We start from the raw sequence: 16,561 nt of genomic DNA on the forward strand, positions 1-16,561 counted from the left end.
CTCTGTCAGAGTATCCCACACACTGACATGCTGCACAAAGCTGGAGCTGTTGCTTCAATTATTAGCTGTCTTTGAAAAACAGCAGTCCCTGCTCAAGTGGAAATATTGATTCCTTAGGGATGGCTCTTCCCCCACAGCACTACATTGCTTTGGAGATGGATTATCCAATAGAGACAGTTTCACAGTAACTGCCACTAAACAAAACAGAGCAAAATTCAGGGTCCTGACCACATGGACTAGGACAGGAAAGGCATTTTTGCCAACAATAATCCCAGTGACATCTCAGAGCATAAATAAAACTGTCAACAATGCTGGCCAGAAATCTAACCCATTAAAAGCTAATTTCATAACTTTCTGCTTCTTTCACATTCCTGATTTCCTAGGTACTATCTAGTAACAGACCTCTATCTGTGGCAGTGTCTAAGTTAGAGAGGAAGCAGTTTTGATCTAGGATGGCAGTTCCCAAATTCCTAAAGAGTTAACGGCTGAACAAAACAAAGAGAAATCCTCTTTCATACTTAAATGACTTCATATAGGTGTAAGCTCTGGGTGAACAATAAGAAAAATGTCATGTAAGCAATAATGTACATTATTAATCTATACATACATCAAGGTATACAAGAGAGTGGGAGTCCATAACTAATAATATGTCCTATATGAGGGACAGACCAAAAATTTATGGGAAAGTCACTATCTATACAAACTGTGCTAGCAACTTTACCAAAATAAGAACAGCTGTACTGGGTTCAACCACAGGTCTCCATAACCCATGTCTCCATAAACTTGTGCTTTGGGATGATGAGAACAAGCATATTGTTTCTTTTAAGAAACCTCCCAGCATCCAACTATCAAAAGCCAAATCCTTTTAAGACTTAAAATACATAATACCAAGCACTACACAAAGGTGCGTTTACAGGAAATCAAGCAGGAAAAAAAATTAGCCACATTCTCTTACAGAGAACATAAACGCAGAAGGCAATGACACAGTATCTTTGTACATCCTATCTTTATGTGCTGCGAAATCTGGGCTATACAAGCGGCCATACGGCTACCAGTATACAGCTGGCAATAGGCACCCAGTGCTAACTTTACAGAACCAGCTCCATAGTCCAGCATACATAATACTATTCCATAAATCTGTGCTCTGACCGCACAAGGTTCAGCTACGCATGCTTCCCCTCTTCTTCCCATGGGAACACATGCTGGCTAGAGAACTGCAGCATCAGAAAAAGGTCCTTCAGCTAGAGCCCTCAGCAGACATTGCTCAGTTTAAGTAAGCTTGGTGGAAGCAGCACATGCCCTAACAGAAAACAACTCATCCCTCTCTGTCCTCTCAATTCAGACTCCACATCTGTCCAGGCATTTGAGACACTGGTCCAAATATCCTACCTGTGCCACAGGCTTCACTTGTTTTTTCTCTACAGGGCACCATGTGTATGAACACTGAGGCTGCCAAAGCACATAATGAAGGTGTGATGATAGAGTCCATACAATGCTGTCTCAAAAAACATGTATTTGCAGATTTGGACTGTAAGGACCAATCGCTCCTCAGGTTTCTTCCCATCATGCCCTCACAACACCAGAAACCAAAGTTCACGAACAAGACAGTGTAGACAACAGGAGCTCATATTTCAGCAAAATACTGCTGGGACCAAGTCTTAAGGTGATATGGGCAAAGGGAGCATTGGGGAGGTAAAAACACTTTTGGAAATATAATCTAATTGGTACAACAAAATTGGCTTTAAACCCCAAACTATTTCAATTACCTTCTGGTGGTGGGGGAGGGAATTCCTCTGTGTCCATCCTAGTGTATCCACTGCGCCTTTAGCAGACTGAAAAACCCTGCAAAAATGAAGGGAACATGTTTTGTAGATGAACAGAACTTCCAAATACTGAGACACTCCTTTTCAAATTTGGCCAAGCTCATACCTATTAGCTAATACCATTATGGAAGAGAGGAAATGTGCCTGGCTTCTTGCTTCAAAATACAGCCAGTCCAAATTTTTATGTACACAGCTCTCAGTATGGGAGCCAATTCTTGTAATGATCTCAATAAGCCAGCTGAAGAAAGATGAAGTTTTCAAACTATTTGGTACTCTGCAGCTCCCACTGTGACAATCACAAGCAGATTACTAAAACATGTTATTTCAGTGTCTGTTTGGACTATATATTCTGTTTCAAAATCTTCATGAAGGGGAGGGGAAGAAAAATTCTAGGAAGCTCATCTATTTGGATGATGCTTTTCTCCATTTGGCAATCAGAAATCACAAGTGTTAAAGAATACACTTTATACACAGCTGCTTCTCTTTTCTTTCTTTTGGCAGTCTTAAAAACTTGGCTTGAGTCCCTTTACTTCCATCTCACCTGAGCGTGAAGCACAAGTCAGCAGTCTCTTAAGCACCTTCTCTTTCCTCCTCTTTTCTCAAATGCTGTTGGATCTCATGTTTTAAGGAAAAGAATGCATGCAAGAAGAGAGCAAAGCCCAGAACCCACAATAGAGGTTGTCCTTCCTTCCCGATAACAGTAATTAATAGCAATATTCCATTATCATCTGGAAAGACAGACTGGACCTGTTGTGCTGAGCAAAAAGCACATGCTCTGCCCCAAATCCATTTTCACTCTAACTCAATAGATATTATATCAAAAAGAAAGTTTGCAGAACAAGGCTGAGGAGGAAATGTACATTTCCAAAAGCCACACAAGACAGTGGAAGAGCCAATGCTAAATTTTCTGTCCTACTCCTGAGTAGCCTGTAGATGTTAATCTCAAGAAGCTACTGTTTCTGCTTCCAACAGCACACAAAGCAGCTCATGCCCTCAGAAAGTCTCTACAATCAAAGTACGAGAAGAGAAGGAGATAGTGAAATTCAAGGTACAGTGGAGGAATAATAAATAAATTAATTGGGATACAGAGGTCAAATAATTTGCCACTTACAGAAGAGGTAGCAGAGGTACCAGGCAATTTACCTCCCTGACATCAGGTATTCAAGGGCAAATCATCAGGACAGCCAGGAAGGATAAAACTCTGGTAGTGCAAGATCCTCATATGAGGATACAATTCATAACAACTTGCATTTTGTAAGCACACAAAATTCCCTTTTAAATCTTTTAAGCTGTGGCAATTCTTAATCAAGTCGTAGACAAAAACAAGCAGCTTCAGAGCCAAGGCTCAGAAAGGATTCATACACATGGACAACATCTGTCTATAACAGACAAAATAGCCACTATGGGCTTTCACTATACAGTGTCCCTTCTAAAGCCTCTCTCTACAATTTATAGCTGCAGAGCTCAAAGGCGTGTTCCTGCTTACAAGTGTCTGGAATGCATTTTGCCACACCAAAATCATGAGCCAAAATGAGGGAAAATTATTATTTGAATAAAAGGCTATTTTTCTATATTCTTTTAAAGTTGAACCATCACTGTAACAGATTTTCAAGTGTGAAACGTGCAATAACCGGCAAACCTCCGAAAGCTAGTCTCAGCACCTCTTCCAAATACATCTTTAAGACAGTAGCTAAAAGGCCTTCAGAGTATTTTTTTATTTAAACATATGATGCAAGTGCTTAAACACCTGTGAAAGTTAACTTCAACAGTGATTTTAAAAATCAGTTTCTTCCTCACAAGTAACTTAACAATTAACACTCAGAGCTGAGCTATGGAAGTTTTCAGGTTGTTTTCTGTTTTGATCTAGCACACAGCATCATGCTTCAAATTACACAAGAATTGTGTCGAAGAACAACACAGACCCAGTGTTAGAGTCCTAGCCACTGACCTGCTTGCTCCCGTCTGAACAGTATAGTTATTCACAAGAAGACAGACGCACTTTCTCACTTAAGAATGCCTTAGGGGTCGGCTTATACATTGCATTAATTCATCTTGAGGTTCCACAGATTTTTCTCTACTTTTTAGATGCTGAGAAAAACACTGCAGCGGCAAAGAGAACTTCTGTATTGTACATTCCAGTACTACCCTCCATAAAAGGTAAATAATTGACATCTGATGTAGTATACGGCACGTTCACAGAACAATGTCTAACAGCACCAAATTTCAAAGAGAAGTTTTTCAGTGTTCTATTCAGAGGCAGGGGAACTAACTCAAGATGAGGATGTCCAAATCAAGATTAAGCCAGAAGCTTTAATTCGGCTAGCAGCATACAGCACAGTTTGCATTTGTAGCTCAAATGTTTTCCCCGTTGACTGCTCCTAACAGTTACACAACACACAGCTATACAGGTGCATTCAAACAATAATTGTGGAAATCACAGCTCAAATTACGCTGAAAGGGACCTCTGAATATTCTCTCATACACTCAGGAAAAGTGTCTTCAAAATTAGATCAGGTTGCTCGGGGTCTTTTCCACCCAAGTTCTGAAACCCTCTGAACATGGAGGTTTCACCAGGTCCCAGGGCCCAACTGGGGTTACCCTCGCAGCAGCTTGCGGCCATCGCCTCTCATTCTGCTGCTGCGCACTGGCTGTGCCTGGCTCTGTCTTCTTTCCAACCTCCCCTTAGGGAACAGAGGACTGCAATTTGATCCCCCTCAGTCCTTTCTTCTCAAAACGAACACAAACCCAGTTCCCTCAGCCTCTCCTGACCCGTTCCCAACTTCAACCACGGCAGTGCCCTTCACTGGACTTGCTCCAGTTTGCCAGTCCCTCACTTGTACTGGGCCCCACATTGAACACCGTATTCCAGATGCAACATCATGACCACTTGAGTATATGTTACTTAGTTTAATGTAAAATTATTTAAGAAACTGAACAACTATGTGCTTTTAAGACACAGAATACCAAAATTTTATTTCAAAGGTATTTTAAAATTGCAGTTGGAAAAAACCAACCTATTAAACATGAAACACATGAGCTATTATATTAATGTGTATTGCATAATAAAATTATGAATATGAATAATTGAACAACCACCCTGACATATGGGACATGACACAAAGGTTATCAAAATACAAGGCTTTATTTCCCCTATAAAATGGATTTCTCAAACACAGTGTAACATCTAATGACTTAGACCGCTCTCTTCCAGGCTCCACAGCAATCACAGAAACACAGGGACAGAAAGCAGCCCTTGAAGTTACCTACCCCAAAGGTTAAGATGTCCCACTGGCTTCCCACTGCCTGACAATTCACCTGACCCTTCTTTCCTTCAGATGAGGGGCAATGTGGACCTCAGCGGTGGCCTACAGATTACCTCCTTTCCATCCCTTCCCCCACATTTCCCACGTGCACCCAAAGCACAGCAGATACTGGGAGAGAGGCCAAGGAGCACCCAGACACTTTTATGAAAGGCAGGTGACCCATTCTGGCCAAAAGAATTTCCCTTTCTGCTCGCTTCCCCTGTCTGCTTCCCAGTCCTTTCCTGTCAAATTGCTAGGAGGAACAGGCAGCTCTTACTCCTATTTACAGACTGGAAGAGGAAAGACAACTTTCCAGCTGCACAAGTTCCCAGTTTAATTGTTGGCTTATAACAGGTTAGTCATTGAACCAATCTGAGCAAACCCACATAAAGAAAATATTCCAAGCCTAAGAGACTACTGCTGTTAAAAAAACCTGTTTTGTAGCAAGGCAGCACAGCTGCACATCAAATTTCATTCAATAGCCTTCTCTAACTGTGGAACAAGCAACAGACCACCAGTTCTCACCTATCTGGATATAAATATCGATCAACATCTACATTTCCACTTCATCAAAAAACTATTTTCCACAAGTCACTACTTATACAATAGCCAAAAGGCAACAGAAACAGGACCGATGCAAACTCTGACAAAACAACGATGCAGAGCAGCATTCATTTCTGGTGGCACAGTACCTATCCCCTGAGCTCCCAAGAGGCACACGCAGTCAAGTTTTCCAGCTCTAACACCCTAAGAACTGTAAAGGTGACATACCTTCTCTTTAAGGAGTGTGCACCGTAACTGCAGCGACATCAGGATTCTTAGTTCTTAAAGGTGCAGAAAGAATAAGCCAGTGAGAATTTTTTAATAGGAAACAGAAAATATGAAATGAGGAGATGGATTTACAAGGAACTTTGACTCACAGAGAAAGCTTAGTGGTGGCAAGCTGTAAAGCAACTTCTCTGAGAAAGCCTGAAAGCCTAAAATTTTAAAAAACCAAACAACCTACACAACAACACAAAAAACCCAACAAAAAAAAACCCACCATCCTGTGAAGACAAAGCTCATGAATGTCTAAAATTCTCGTGTCCACATCACTTACTGAACATTGCTGTGTAATGTACAATTGAGTCTTCTTCCACCTACAACTGCAGAACTCCTGCTGGGAATTAAATCTTGCTGGAATTTGATACATGGACTCTTTTCAGAGTGCAGAGAAGCAAGGAGAAAAAAGAATGCAGAAGAAGGAAGGTTATTATCTTTTTTTTTCCTCAATACTTCAAGATGTCTGTTACACAGAAAAAATAAAAATTGATAGCACAATTTGTTCTCCATACAAGACTATTCCTAAGAAACACAGACTGTAGGCTTTTTTTTAAACAGACATTTTTATACTACAGTGGGTGTGAATGAAGCAGGCACTTATTATGACAGCTTACCATCACATGCTGTAAGCCACAGAAGGCGGCTGTATCAAGACTGGATCACTATTTCTTTTAATGTATATTTGCTTTTGTTAATAGCTAACAGTTCTATACTGTACTAATTTTATTCTTAAATTTATTGAAGAAAGTTACCTAAGTCATAAGCAATGGAACAATAAGGAATTGCAGAGGTTCGAGTAGAAAATAAATATGAAGCCCAGTTCCTGGCTCAGTTAAATCAGGGGAAATTCTATTACCAGCTGCAACACAAACAAGGTCAGATCCACAGAGATGCACATTTTTCAGACTGCATGCAAAATCCACTTCCCCAAAAGCTACTTTGCTTCTTTTTCTGCCACCCTTTCTCACACCAAGCAGCATCCTGATAAAAGCTAGAGAACTATGCAGCAGCAAGGCCTAAAGAAGCAGCAATCCACAGGGACACCCTGAGAATATGCCTGAAGATTGGTATTCTGATCCTCCTTTTTTAAAGGGTATTATTTACAACATTTCTTCACCTAGAGCAGATTCCTGTCCAGTACATCAGCTGCAGGAGGGAAAAAGAGGAAGAAAGCAAAGACTGCATTTACAGATTTGTCTGAGGGCTCCTAGCCCCAATGCAGGCAGAGAGCACTATGATTTTTTTTTTTAATATATTTATATTCTTCCCCTCTAAGGACAGATTATTATTGCAAGGCAAAATACAGAATCGCTGTTTCATAGAATCAGTCAGTTTGGCCTGTACCTTAGGAGGTCACATAGTCCAACCTGCTGCTTAAAGCCAGGTCAGCTATCAGGTGAGCTTTATATACTGGGATCCTGAAAACCTCCAAAGACAAGAGACTGCACAACCGTACCACGCAACATGTTCTCCTGCTTGCTTGTCCTCCCCCCCCCCCCCCCAAAAAAAAAATAAAATTACTGCCCTTACATCTAGTTAGAACCACCCTTACTTCAGTTTATAACCATTTTCTATTGTCATGCCACTTTCTTGATAACCTTCCGGCAGGCAGGGGCAGGCTGCCGTTAGGCCCCCATGAAGCATCTCCAGCCCAGCTCCCTCGGCCTCTCCTCCCGGGCAGTGCTACAGCTCCCTGACATCACGGCGGCCTTGTACTGAACTTGCTCCAGTTTATCCACATCTTTCTTGTGCTGGGGCAGGGTGGGGTGTGGACATGGATGCAATACTACAGGTGTGGTCTTGCAAGCGCTGAGTGAAGGGGAACCCTTCCCTTTGAAGGAGCAATTCCTTCCCACGTGTAGAACCCTGACCTCATCCTTGCTGAATTTCACAAAGTTCACACCAGCCAGCTCCTCCAACCTGCTCAGGTCCTTTAGAATGCCAGTCCTGATCCCAGGCACATCCATTGCTCACCCCTTCCCCCAGTTTGGCATCATCTGCAAGCTTCATGAGCAAGGGCTAGTCACCTCCTAAGCCATGCATAACATTAAACAGGACGCATCCTACAACAGATGGCTGGGGCACTCCACTAGTTACCAGCCTCTAGGTAAGTTATAACCAACTAGCCACCTCTAAACCAACCATCCCACCAGTTTTCACCCATCTAGCAGTATACCCACCCAGATCGTGACATTCTGCAAAAGACCTTGCTGAACCCAATGAGACCATATGTTTTTATTAAGCTTAGCAGCACTGTACTTAATTTACAGATGGGAAAACCAAGACCTAAAAATATTTAAGGAATGAGAGGGAGTATGCATAAAAAGTTATAGAAAACAGTGAAGGGAACAGGTTCCCAAACATGCCAGTAGAGCACCTGACTTTTAGCGAATAAGCCTTTGCTCCTGCCTTTTGTGCTGGCAACTGTTTGCATACCCAAAGGAAGAAGAGGGGCAGCACCCTGGGTTCTGGAGCCCATCCTGGCAGTCAAGAGCACCATAACAAGCACAAGCATCCAAAGAATTACAAGTGAATGCTGGCGTCACATACTTTCAGTCAGGACTGATTTTTCTGTTGTTGGTTTGTGCCACACAAACTAGAGGACTGTGCTGCTGGTTCAAGACCACAGTCTTCCACATTGCGCACACAGGCAAAATGAAAATATATGAATACTAAAATTTTTCTTAATTTGCTCTGAATTTGATTGCAATCAGGTAACTTCATCTGGAAAAATAATCTTATTTCTGAATCTTCCTCTTTTAAACTTAATTCAAGGTAGTTCCTTCCAATATTGGAGATGAAGTATTTCCGTAATTGGAAACATCCTCAGGAAGACTTCTATTTTTAAGTCAGAGAGGATGCCTGCATGCTGTGTAACACTTCAATTGTGGTGTAAACCTATGTGTTGTTTAGTTGTATACATGTTATTATAATACACAGGTAATTAGAATTATTATGCAGAGACTTTGAAAGTATTTTTTTATTTTAAAAAGCACCAAAATAGTCTTTTACTCTAGTAATTCTGATCAGCCTCGCATATAAAATACAGTATTTTTGTCACAGGGAAAATGCCCCCTCTTGAAAACTATTCTGATTCCCCAGCAAATCAAGTTCTTGGCTTAAGGTAAGAAAAAAAAATACACAAGAATCTTGGCTTCCAGAAAAGAAAAATACAAGGGTTTGTTGGTTTGTTTGTTTTTTGTTGTTCGTTTTTTGTTTTGTTTTAAAACGGATACAGACAATAAAGCTTTTTTTTTCCCCCTCCAATTTTACTTAGTCTGCATGTCTACCCCAAGAGCTGAAAGTCCTGGTCAAACCTGCATTAAATCCATGAGTCCTAGTTTTACAAAGCATAGGTTGTCTTTCAAGATACTGATGACAACTGATGAAAATTTCTACCAGAAGCTCTTTCCAATGATACAAGTGAAATGGTACATTGAACTCAAGATTCAGTTCCTACTGCTTGCTCAAACCTAGGCCCGATAAAGCCACTTTTCCTAAATATTTTCAGGTTTTCAGTACTACTGTCCTTGGAAAAGTAACACTACCATTTCTCATCAAGGACAATCCATTACAGACAATGAATCACATTATTACAAAGTGTCCAACTGAACAAATTTCTTTCACCTGATGAATAAATTTATTAATATAAATACAGACTCTTATTCCTGTGTTTCTGAAAAAAAACTATTTGGAGTAAAATATAGAAATACATTTTTAATCATAAATTAGAGTCATAATGTATGCTCTAGAAAAATAGTACAAACTTCCTTGATTTTGCCTTTACAACACCAAATTATTATTCAAACAAATCAGAAATCAGCTAATGCAGCTATTAAAACATCAATTAAAGTAAGAAAGAAAAATAGTAATAGCACCTGCACAGTACAGCCCTCATCTTCAAAATCTCTAACACAGAAGTCAATTTCCTGTGGAAGCATAAGTTCTGCATCTAGTCCTAACACCAGCAGTACTCACTTTTTCCTTGATTTAGAAGTGATCAAGTAGACCTCTTCCTTCCCCAGCTTCCATAGTTCAAAAGTGAAGTCTTAAGACTCAAATTAGTCAACCCATGGTTTGCAACAACACTGAATATTACGTATGAAATTCTAAAAGAACACTGAGGATGTCATCGAATGCTATAAAATGGTGAAAAACAAAGTCAAGAGCCATAAGCTGAAGACTCACTGTGGCCCTAGCAGGAAGTCTAGATATTGCTCTTTACTTCCCAATAACTTTTGATCCCATTTTACAGATTAGGAAGTTATGTTTATCCCCTTTCTTGAAATCTCTGAGAGGTATATTCTGAATCTTAAAGGAAAAAAATATTAATATGATTTCTGCAATCTTTCTGAAAGCATTTCTAGAAAAGAGGTTACAGAACAGAAATAAGAGTGAATGTTTGACCTTGAGTGTGGATCCTAATAGTCTGTATTCATGGTTCAGTCCCAAGTAACAAGTGTTGTACAGTACAGTAAGTCACTGAAACAGATTTTCACAAGATAATGCCCCTATTCAGCGCCACGTAAGTAGAACAATTTATTTTGCACTGGTTAACTGTTTCACCCACACATTTGACATTAAGCTTCAGGCTTCCTGACTGAGCAGCAAACATGTAGGACATGAATCAATGTTGTGCAGTTATGCATCATTTCCCACAGTCTTGCTGATTCAGGCAATCAGAGTAATATATGAATCAAGTTTTTGATCTAAAAAACACGTTTGAAAACATATTTTTCAAATCTTGCTTAGCATTACTTGTCATCATTCCCTCAAGAACAAGTTGTACTTTTACAATTCCCTGCTTGCAAAACAATCTGAAGTATTTTGGTGTGACTAAAACTCAGATTCTTTACTGTAAGAAAATGTCCAAATGATTTAAATCTCAAAAGGTGATAATAATGCAGCAATTTCCTTCCACAGATACATGACAGACCTTGAATCCCAAGATTCTGCTCTCTGCAAGCCACATATGCACACAATGACATTACTGAGAAAGATGTGATAACAGAAGGAGTATTAAGACATAGTTGTATAAGTCCATAACAAGAATCTTGGTTTATTTTGCTCCTATACTTCCACCACTCGACATAAAGTGCACCTTCCCCTCATAACACACCCACAGACTCCCTAAGTAATTCTCAGGCTTCAGTTTATGCATTGCTGATAACTTCCAAGCATCCAGGCTTGCAGCTTTTCCACTCTTCAAACTACTTCTACATCCAAAAAGAAATTTACCAATATTAATTTTCCACTAACAGATGTGGTAACAAGAATGACTTTGTACGAACAGGAACATGAGCGGAAAAAAATATCTGCAATGAAAACTGTTTTTAACAAAAGAAGGTCTTGGATTTGAAAAATGCCTCACGTTTTGTAGAATATATACAAAACAGAAGACTAATTCATATCACTATCAATGAAGCCTCGTTCATTGCCCTGTAATAATATACGAAACATTCAAAAAACAAGACACACTTGACAAATGTATTTACAGCATTTAACATGATAACTCCAAAGGAAGTTTCTCTAAGAGACAACCGCTGCAATAGATATTCCACAAGAAGCATCCAAGGGTAGTATGGAAATGCACTTGTGGCTCAAAAAGCCATCAGGAAGCTGAACTTCTGAACACACAGTTTCAAAAATGCCTTTAAATTTAGAGGCCATGAGACAATTCCCCATGAGATCCCTTCTACAGTTCTAAATAAAAACTGTAAAATGGAAAGACATAATTAAAGAAAAAGCAAAAAAGGAAACAGAAATCACTTTATAGAAGCAGAAAGGAAATTACTATCCCACATATGTAAAGATGAAGAAAATAAGTACTACACACTGCTCATTTCTCCACCACATACAAAACTAAGAGCAATGTAGTGTTATAGATGCATGAATAAACTGACTGCTGCTCTGCAAGTCTGAATCAAAACTACTCCTCCTCCTCCTGGATGGCAGAACGTTTCCTGACTTCTTCAGAAATAGACTGAAGTTTATAAATTTTCTACAACAGATTCTAAAAATAATTTCTACTTTATACAGCAGCAGTTAATAGACTTCCTGTCTTACAAATGAGTAATGCACTATTCCCAGTTGCATTAAATCCCATTAACAAGTATGGAATTTGACAATAGCCCTTCAGGTTTTAGACAAGCTTGTTGTCTTCCTTCAAATGTTTATGAACTACGCAAGGACTCCTAAACAGCCCAGAACCAACTGAAGAACTCCTCTGGTGTTGAGATTTCTTCATATCAAGTTTATTAATGCTGAGACTAAATACTCTTGATTATAAAAGACATGGAAAGTAAAAGCAGTAAGTAGTAATGTCCTGGCAAAAAGAAAAAAAAAAATCAGTACAGGATTTTATACATACAAAATGAAAACCAAGAACACAAACAAACAAAGAAAAAGCTCTGTTAAGAGGAGTAACTTAAATAGACTGAAAGACACAAAAAAACTCCAAAAGCGTTTAAAAAAAAGCTATGACATCTGACATTAAAAATTCAACCTACTCAAAACTAAGGCTGTACCTTAGTACACAAGGTCTGGGTACTACAGAGTTTACTGTGTAATACACAAAGCCTATGCGTACTACAAAGTTCGGGTTCTGGAAATCTTAAAGGCATGCTATACAGCTACTAGGTTTAGGATAATCAGAACCTTTTATATTTAACATATGACTAAAGTAAGTGTTTAGACTTAGTATTTCAATCCGGTGTAAATCAGCACACTTCCACTGAAGTTAATGGGATAGAAGAAAAAAAAAAAACAACAAACAAGATGCTGCAGTACCCAGACCCTCAATTTCCATCACAATAAAAATGAGAATCTAAATACTATTTCTGTAATACAGTGGATTTTTAAAGTTAATCTCAATCAATGTTAAAGCTTGTTTCACAGCATTGTACTCCGGGAAAGTACTGTTGCAGGCTACTCATGAGCAAAACCATACCCCATCCGCTCAGAGTAACCATAGCTCCTGGTCAGAAGAGGGCATGGAGGGAGGGAGGCAACTGCCTCTGTGGTACTTTGGTGTCCTCACCACCGACCTCTCAAAGCAAACAGCACAAGACTTGCACATTCGCTCTCAACATCTCAGAGCTGTGATGCCAGCCGGCATGCACCCATCGCACATCTCCGTATCTTGTGGTGTATGGACTCCTGGATCCAGAGGGTCATGCCAGGTCCTGGCACTCAGCAGGAGCTGATGGACAGCAGGTTCCTCAAGCCTCTATCTGCCTCCACTGCCCTTCCCCCCACCGAATCCCCCGGTGGGTATCAGCCACCAAAGCCCGACACACTGGACACCCGGTGCCTGTCCCACCACAAGACACCTGCTGCCACTCACATAGTAGGTCATGTCTCACATACACCACCACAGGTAAGCTAAGAAATCCACAGACTATATTATAAAAATCTTTAAATGTCACTATCAAGCCTTCAGAAATATCAGATTTCAAGGTAGCATCTAAAGAACTACTGTTCATAACCAGATAAACACATGTAACTAGTTCATGGGCTACTCAGCCTGAGGGTAAAAAGAAAAGAAAAAGACAAGATGGATTAAACAAAGTAAATCAGACAGATTAACAAGATCAAACAGATCACCCAAGTGAAAAGAATGAAGGGCCCATTGAAGAAAACAGCTGAACAGCCAGAACCCCTGCCTGAATAATGGCCTTGCAGTCGTAGGCGCCCAACATGTCCCACGTTCAGGCAATAAATCTGTGTCTCCTGAGCGCCACCAGAAAATTTAAAAAATGTAATACTTCATTTCTACTGCAGAACAGATTGTTCACTGTGGTTCACGAGGCAGAGTAAAGGTTTTGAGAAAACATTTATTTACAATAATAACAGTGACAAACTAACACATGTTAGTATATTCTCGCTGCATTTATTCAGCATGAGACAGTTTTAAACAGCCAATCTTTCTTATTTCCTGACTCATGAAAAAAAACCAAAACACACACCTATACCTTTCTTTGTTAGCAGTTCAATTGCACAACTGAAAAAATAAGACATTTTTTACATTGCAATTAAACAACTTCAAACCTGCTAGCACAAGGTAAAGGCCATGATCTTAGCAGCTTTGGAAAAAAAGTATTAAACAAATACTGAAATGGAAGAGGACAGAATTTAGGATGGATAAAATATTTTTGATGAAAAATACAAGCACCACCTAAAGGCCTTTAAAACAAGCCTTCGCTACGGGCAAATCATTAATAGCTGTCTTTCCTAGCACCTGGTATTGCCTCTGACAAAGCCCAGGCAATCATCCAGCCCAGGTGAATGACTGGCCAGTGTTTTAAAGCTGCTCGGGCCTTGCCCTGTAACAACAGCGCACCTTTCAAAAGTAACTACATGGTTTGGGATCACCGCAAGGAACTATGTAACTCCTCCAGTAGTTTAAGTGTTAATTGCAAAGAAACCAAAGACAATTTTAAAACCTCCTTTGAAAAAAAAAAAAAAACCAACATACAGAAATAGAGTATTTTCCTCGTCTCAAGAAAGCCAGTTTACCTGCAGACGCCAACTACAGAGCTGGTGTTGGACACGGCGGTTACGGCGGGGAAGGAAAGGAGCTCAAGCCGCCCGGGAGCGCGGACTTGCCGCCGCCCGGCCCGTACCCGGCGGGAGGAGCGGGAAGCTGGAGCGGGGCGGCCGCCGCCGCCGGGGAGCGCGAAGGGGCGCACAGGGCAGCGAGAGCCCAGCGAAAGCCCTGGCGGAGGAACTGCACCGACGACCGGAGCAAGAAGTCTGGAAAAGGAGCAGATGCCTCTACTAACGACCCCTCGCACCCTCGCCCCAGCACGGCGCCGCGCCGCCTCACGCCGGCGAAACCAATTTAATGATACATTAAGAGAAGAGGTCGGTGTTCCCCCCCGCGCCGAGGCGGGCAGGGGCCCCCAGCGCCCCGGGGCGGCGGCGGGGAGCGGAGGGACGCCAGCTCCCGGAGGCGGAGGGGTGCCTCCCCCGCCGCACCGAGCCCTGCCTCCACGGGCGAAACTTTCCGTGACTAACGCCGGAGCGAGACCCCGCCGCCACGGGAACACCCACCTCCTCCTCCTCCTCCGAGGCCGCCGCCCCGCCCGGCTCAGCTCGGCTCGGCTCCCCTCAGCGGGGTCTCCCGCGGCTGCCCTGCTCCCCGGACACGTCACTCAGCTCCCGCCACCCCCACGCACCGCACCGCACCTCACCTCACCCCGCCCCGGGGCTGGGGCTGGGGCCGGGGCCGCTGCCGAGCGCGCACTCAGCGCCGAGCGGAGTTCCCGAGTCCCGGCGGAGCGGGGCGCCGCCCGCCGCCGCCGCTGCCCTCACCGCCCCCGGCCCGTCGCCGCCGCCGCTCCCGCCCCGCCGCCCCGCGCCCCGCCCGCTGCCGGGCCGTTTCGGGCAGCGCCCGCCGCCATTGGGGCAGCGCGAGGCCCCGCCGCCTCCCGGTTGGCGCAGCCGCCCGCCGGTCGCGGCGGGGCGGGGCGGGGCGGGTGTGTATGTGTCCGTGTGTCCGTCCCACGCCGGACCCCCGCCGCATTCCTGACGCCGCACGTGACGACGACGCCCCCCCAAGGGAGCACCGGCGGGAGGTGCCGGTTGCGGCGGGCCAAGAGCGGCGCTGCCCGGTGCAGCAGAACGGCGGCCGGCCGGCCCCAGCGCCCGGGCACACGCGTGACAAACGTGGCTTATTTTCCCCGCAGCCTCACTGTCACGAACAGCCCGTGGGCGCGCGCTAGGCCACGGGCGCTGTGTCGGGGTTCAGCCTCATTTATCGGCTGAAACTCTTTCATAGGTCTGAAAATTAAAGCGCCTCCAAAGATGCTGGCGCCTCGCAGCAAGGCTCGCCGCAGAGCAGAGCTAAGTCGGCCCCACAGTCCCTCAGTGCCCACCTGGCACAAGCACCCAACGCTCATCCTGGAAGTAACGCCGACCGCTCGCTTGTACCTTCATGTGACGACGATCCGTGACTGAACGTGCCCCTTCCATAAAACTGCAAAAAACCCCTTGCAAGACGCGCTCATTTTGAAAACGTGCTTTACGATACACCCGTGCATGCATCTGTCACACTTGGATGAAAATAAACGCTCTTAAGTATGTTGTAAGTCCTTAAATACATTATAAATCCCTGATACCGGTTACAACTATTTAATATTGCTGAGTATTACATAAAAGCTTTGGACCACTTCTAAGCATGAAAACTTCAAGCTAAATGCCATTCAAGGATCCTCGCGTCACCCAGCAGCGATCCTTGCCTATTTAAGTGCAGTCGTGCTGCAACCAGTAATGAAATATGCCCAGATATGGTAAATTTATGAATTTCTGTTCATTACATGAAAATGCTAGTAGAAAATGGTGGCATTTCAAAAGACATCTGATTAATCCACCTTTTTTTTCTGCATTTTTCATTTACCTAATAGTTTAACAATACATATTCACAAGTATCCCATGTCTTTGTGGGGGTTTGTGCTGGTTTTGGCTGGGATAGAGATAATTTTCTACACAGTACCTGGTATGGGGCTGTGTTTTGGATTTGTGCTGGGAACTACTGATAACAGAGAGATGTTTTCATTCCTGCCGAGCAGGGCTTACACAGAGCCAAGGCCTTTTCTGCCCCTCACCCCACCC

The 16,561-nt window shown here is 42.7% G+C and overlaps 1 protein-coding gene across 7 annotated transcripts in view; it reads right to left on the reverse strand.

The window, feature by feature from the left end:
• The window catches only part of ARHGEF10 (Rho guanine nucleotide exchange factor 10), a 118,001-nt gene extending 103,285 nt beyond the window's left edge, over nt 1–14,716 (reverse strand). For 4 of the 7 annotated variants that reach the window (XM_064447955.1, XM_064447953.1, XM_064447952.1 and 1 more), the window contains exons 1-2: nt 14,465–14,715; nt 1,767–1,842 (exon numbers count right to left, since the gene is read on the reverse strand). In XM_064447955.1, the coding sequence (XP_064304025.1) occupies nt 1,767–1,803 (37 nt within the window). In that variant the 5' untranslated portion in view covers nt 1,804–1,842; nt 14,465–14,715. Of the gene's footprint in view, nt 1–1,766; nt 1,843–14,464 lie in introns of all 7 variants that reach the window. The other 3 variants (XM_064447954.1, XM_064447951.1, XM_064447950.1) reach the window with 2 other exon arrangements.
• Nucleotides 14,717–16,561: the final 1,845 nt, after the last annotated feature.

This window comes from Phalacrocorax carbo, chromosome 3 (genome assembly GCF_963921805.1).
Source record: "Phalacrocorax carbo chromosome 3, bPhaCar2.1, whole genome shotgun sequence".
Classification (NCBI taxonomy): domain Eukaryota; kingdom Metazoa; phylum Chordata; class Aves; order Suliformes; family Phalacrocoracidae; genus Phalacrocorax; species Phalacrocorax carbo.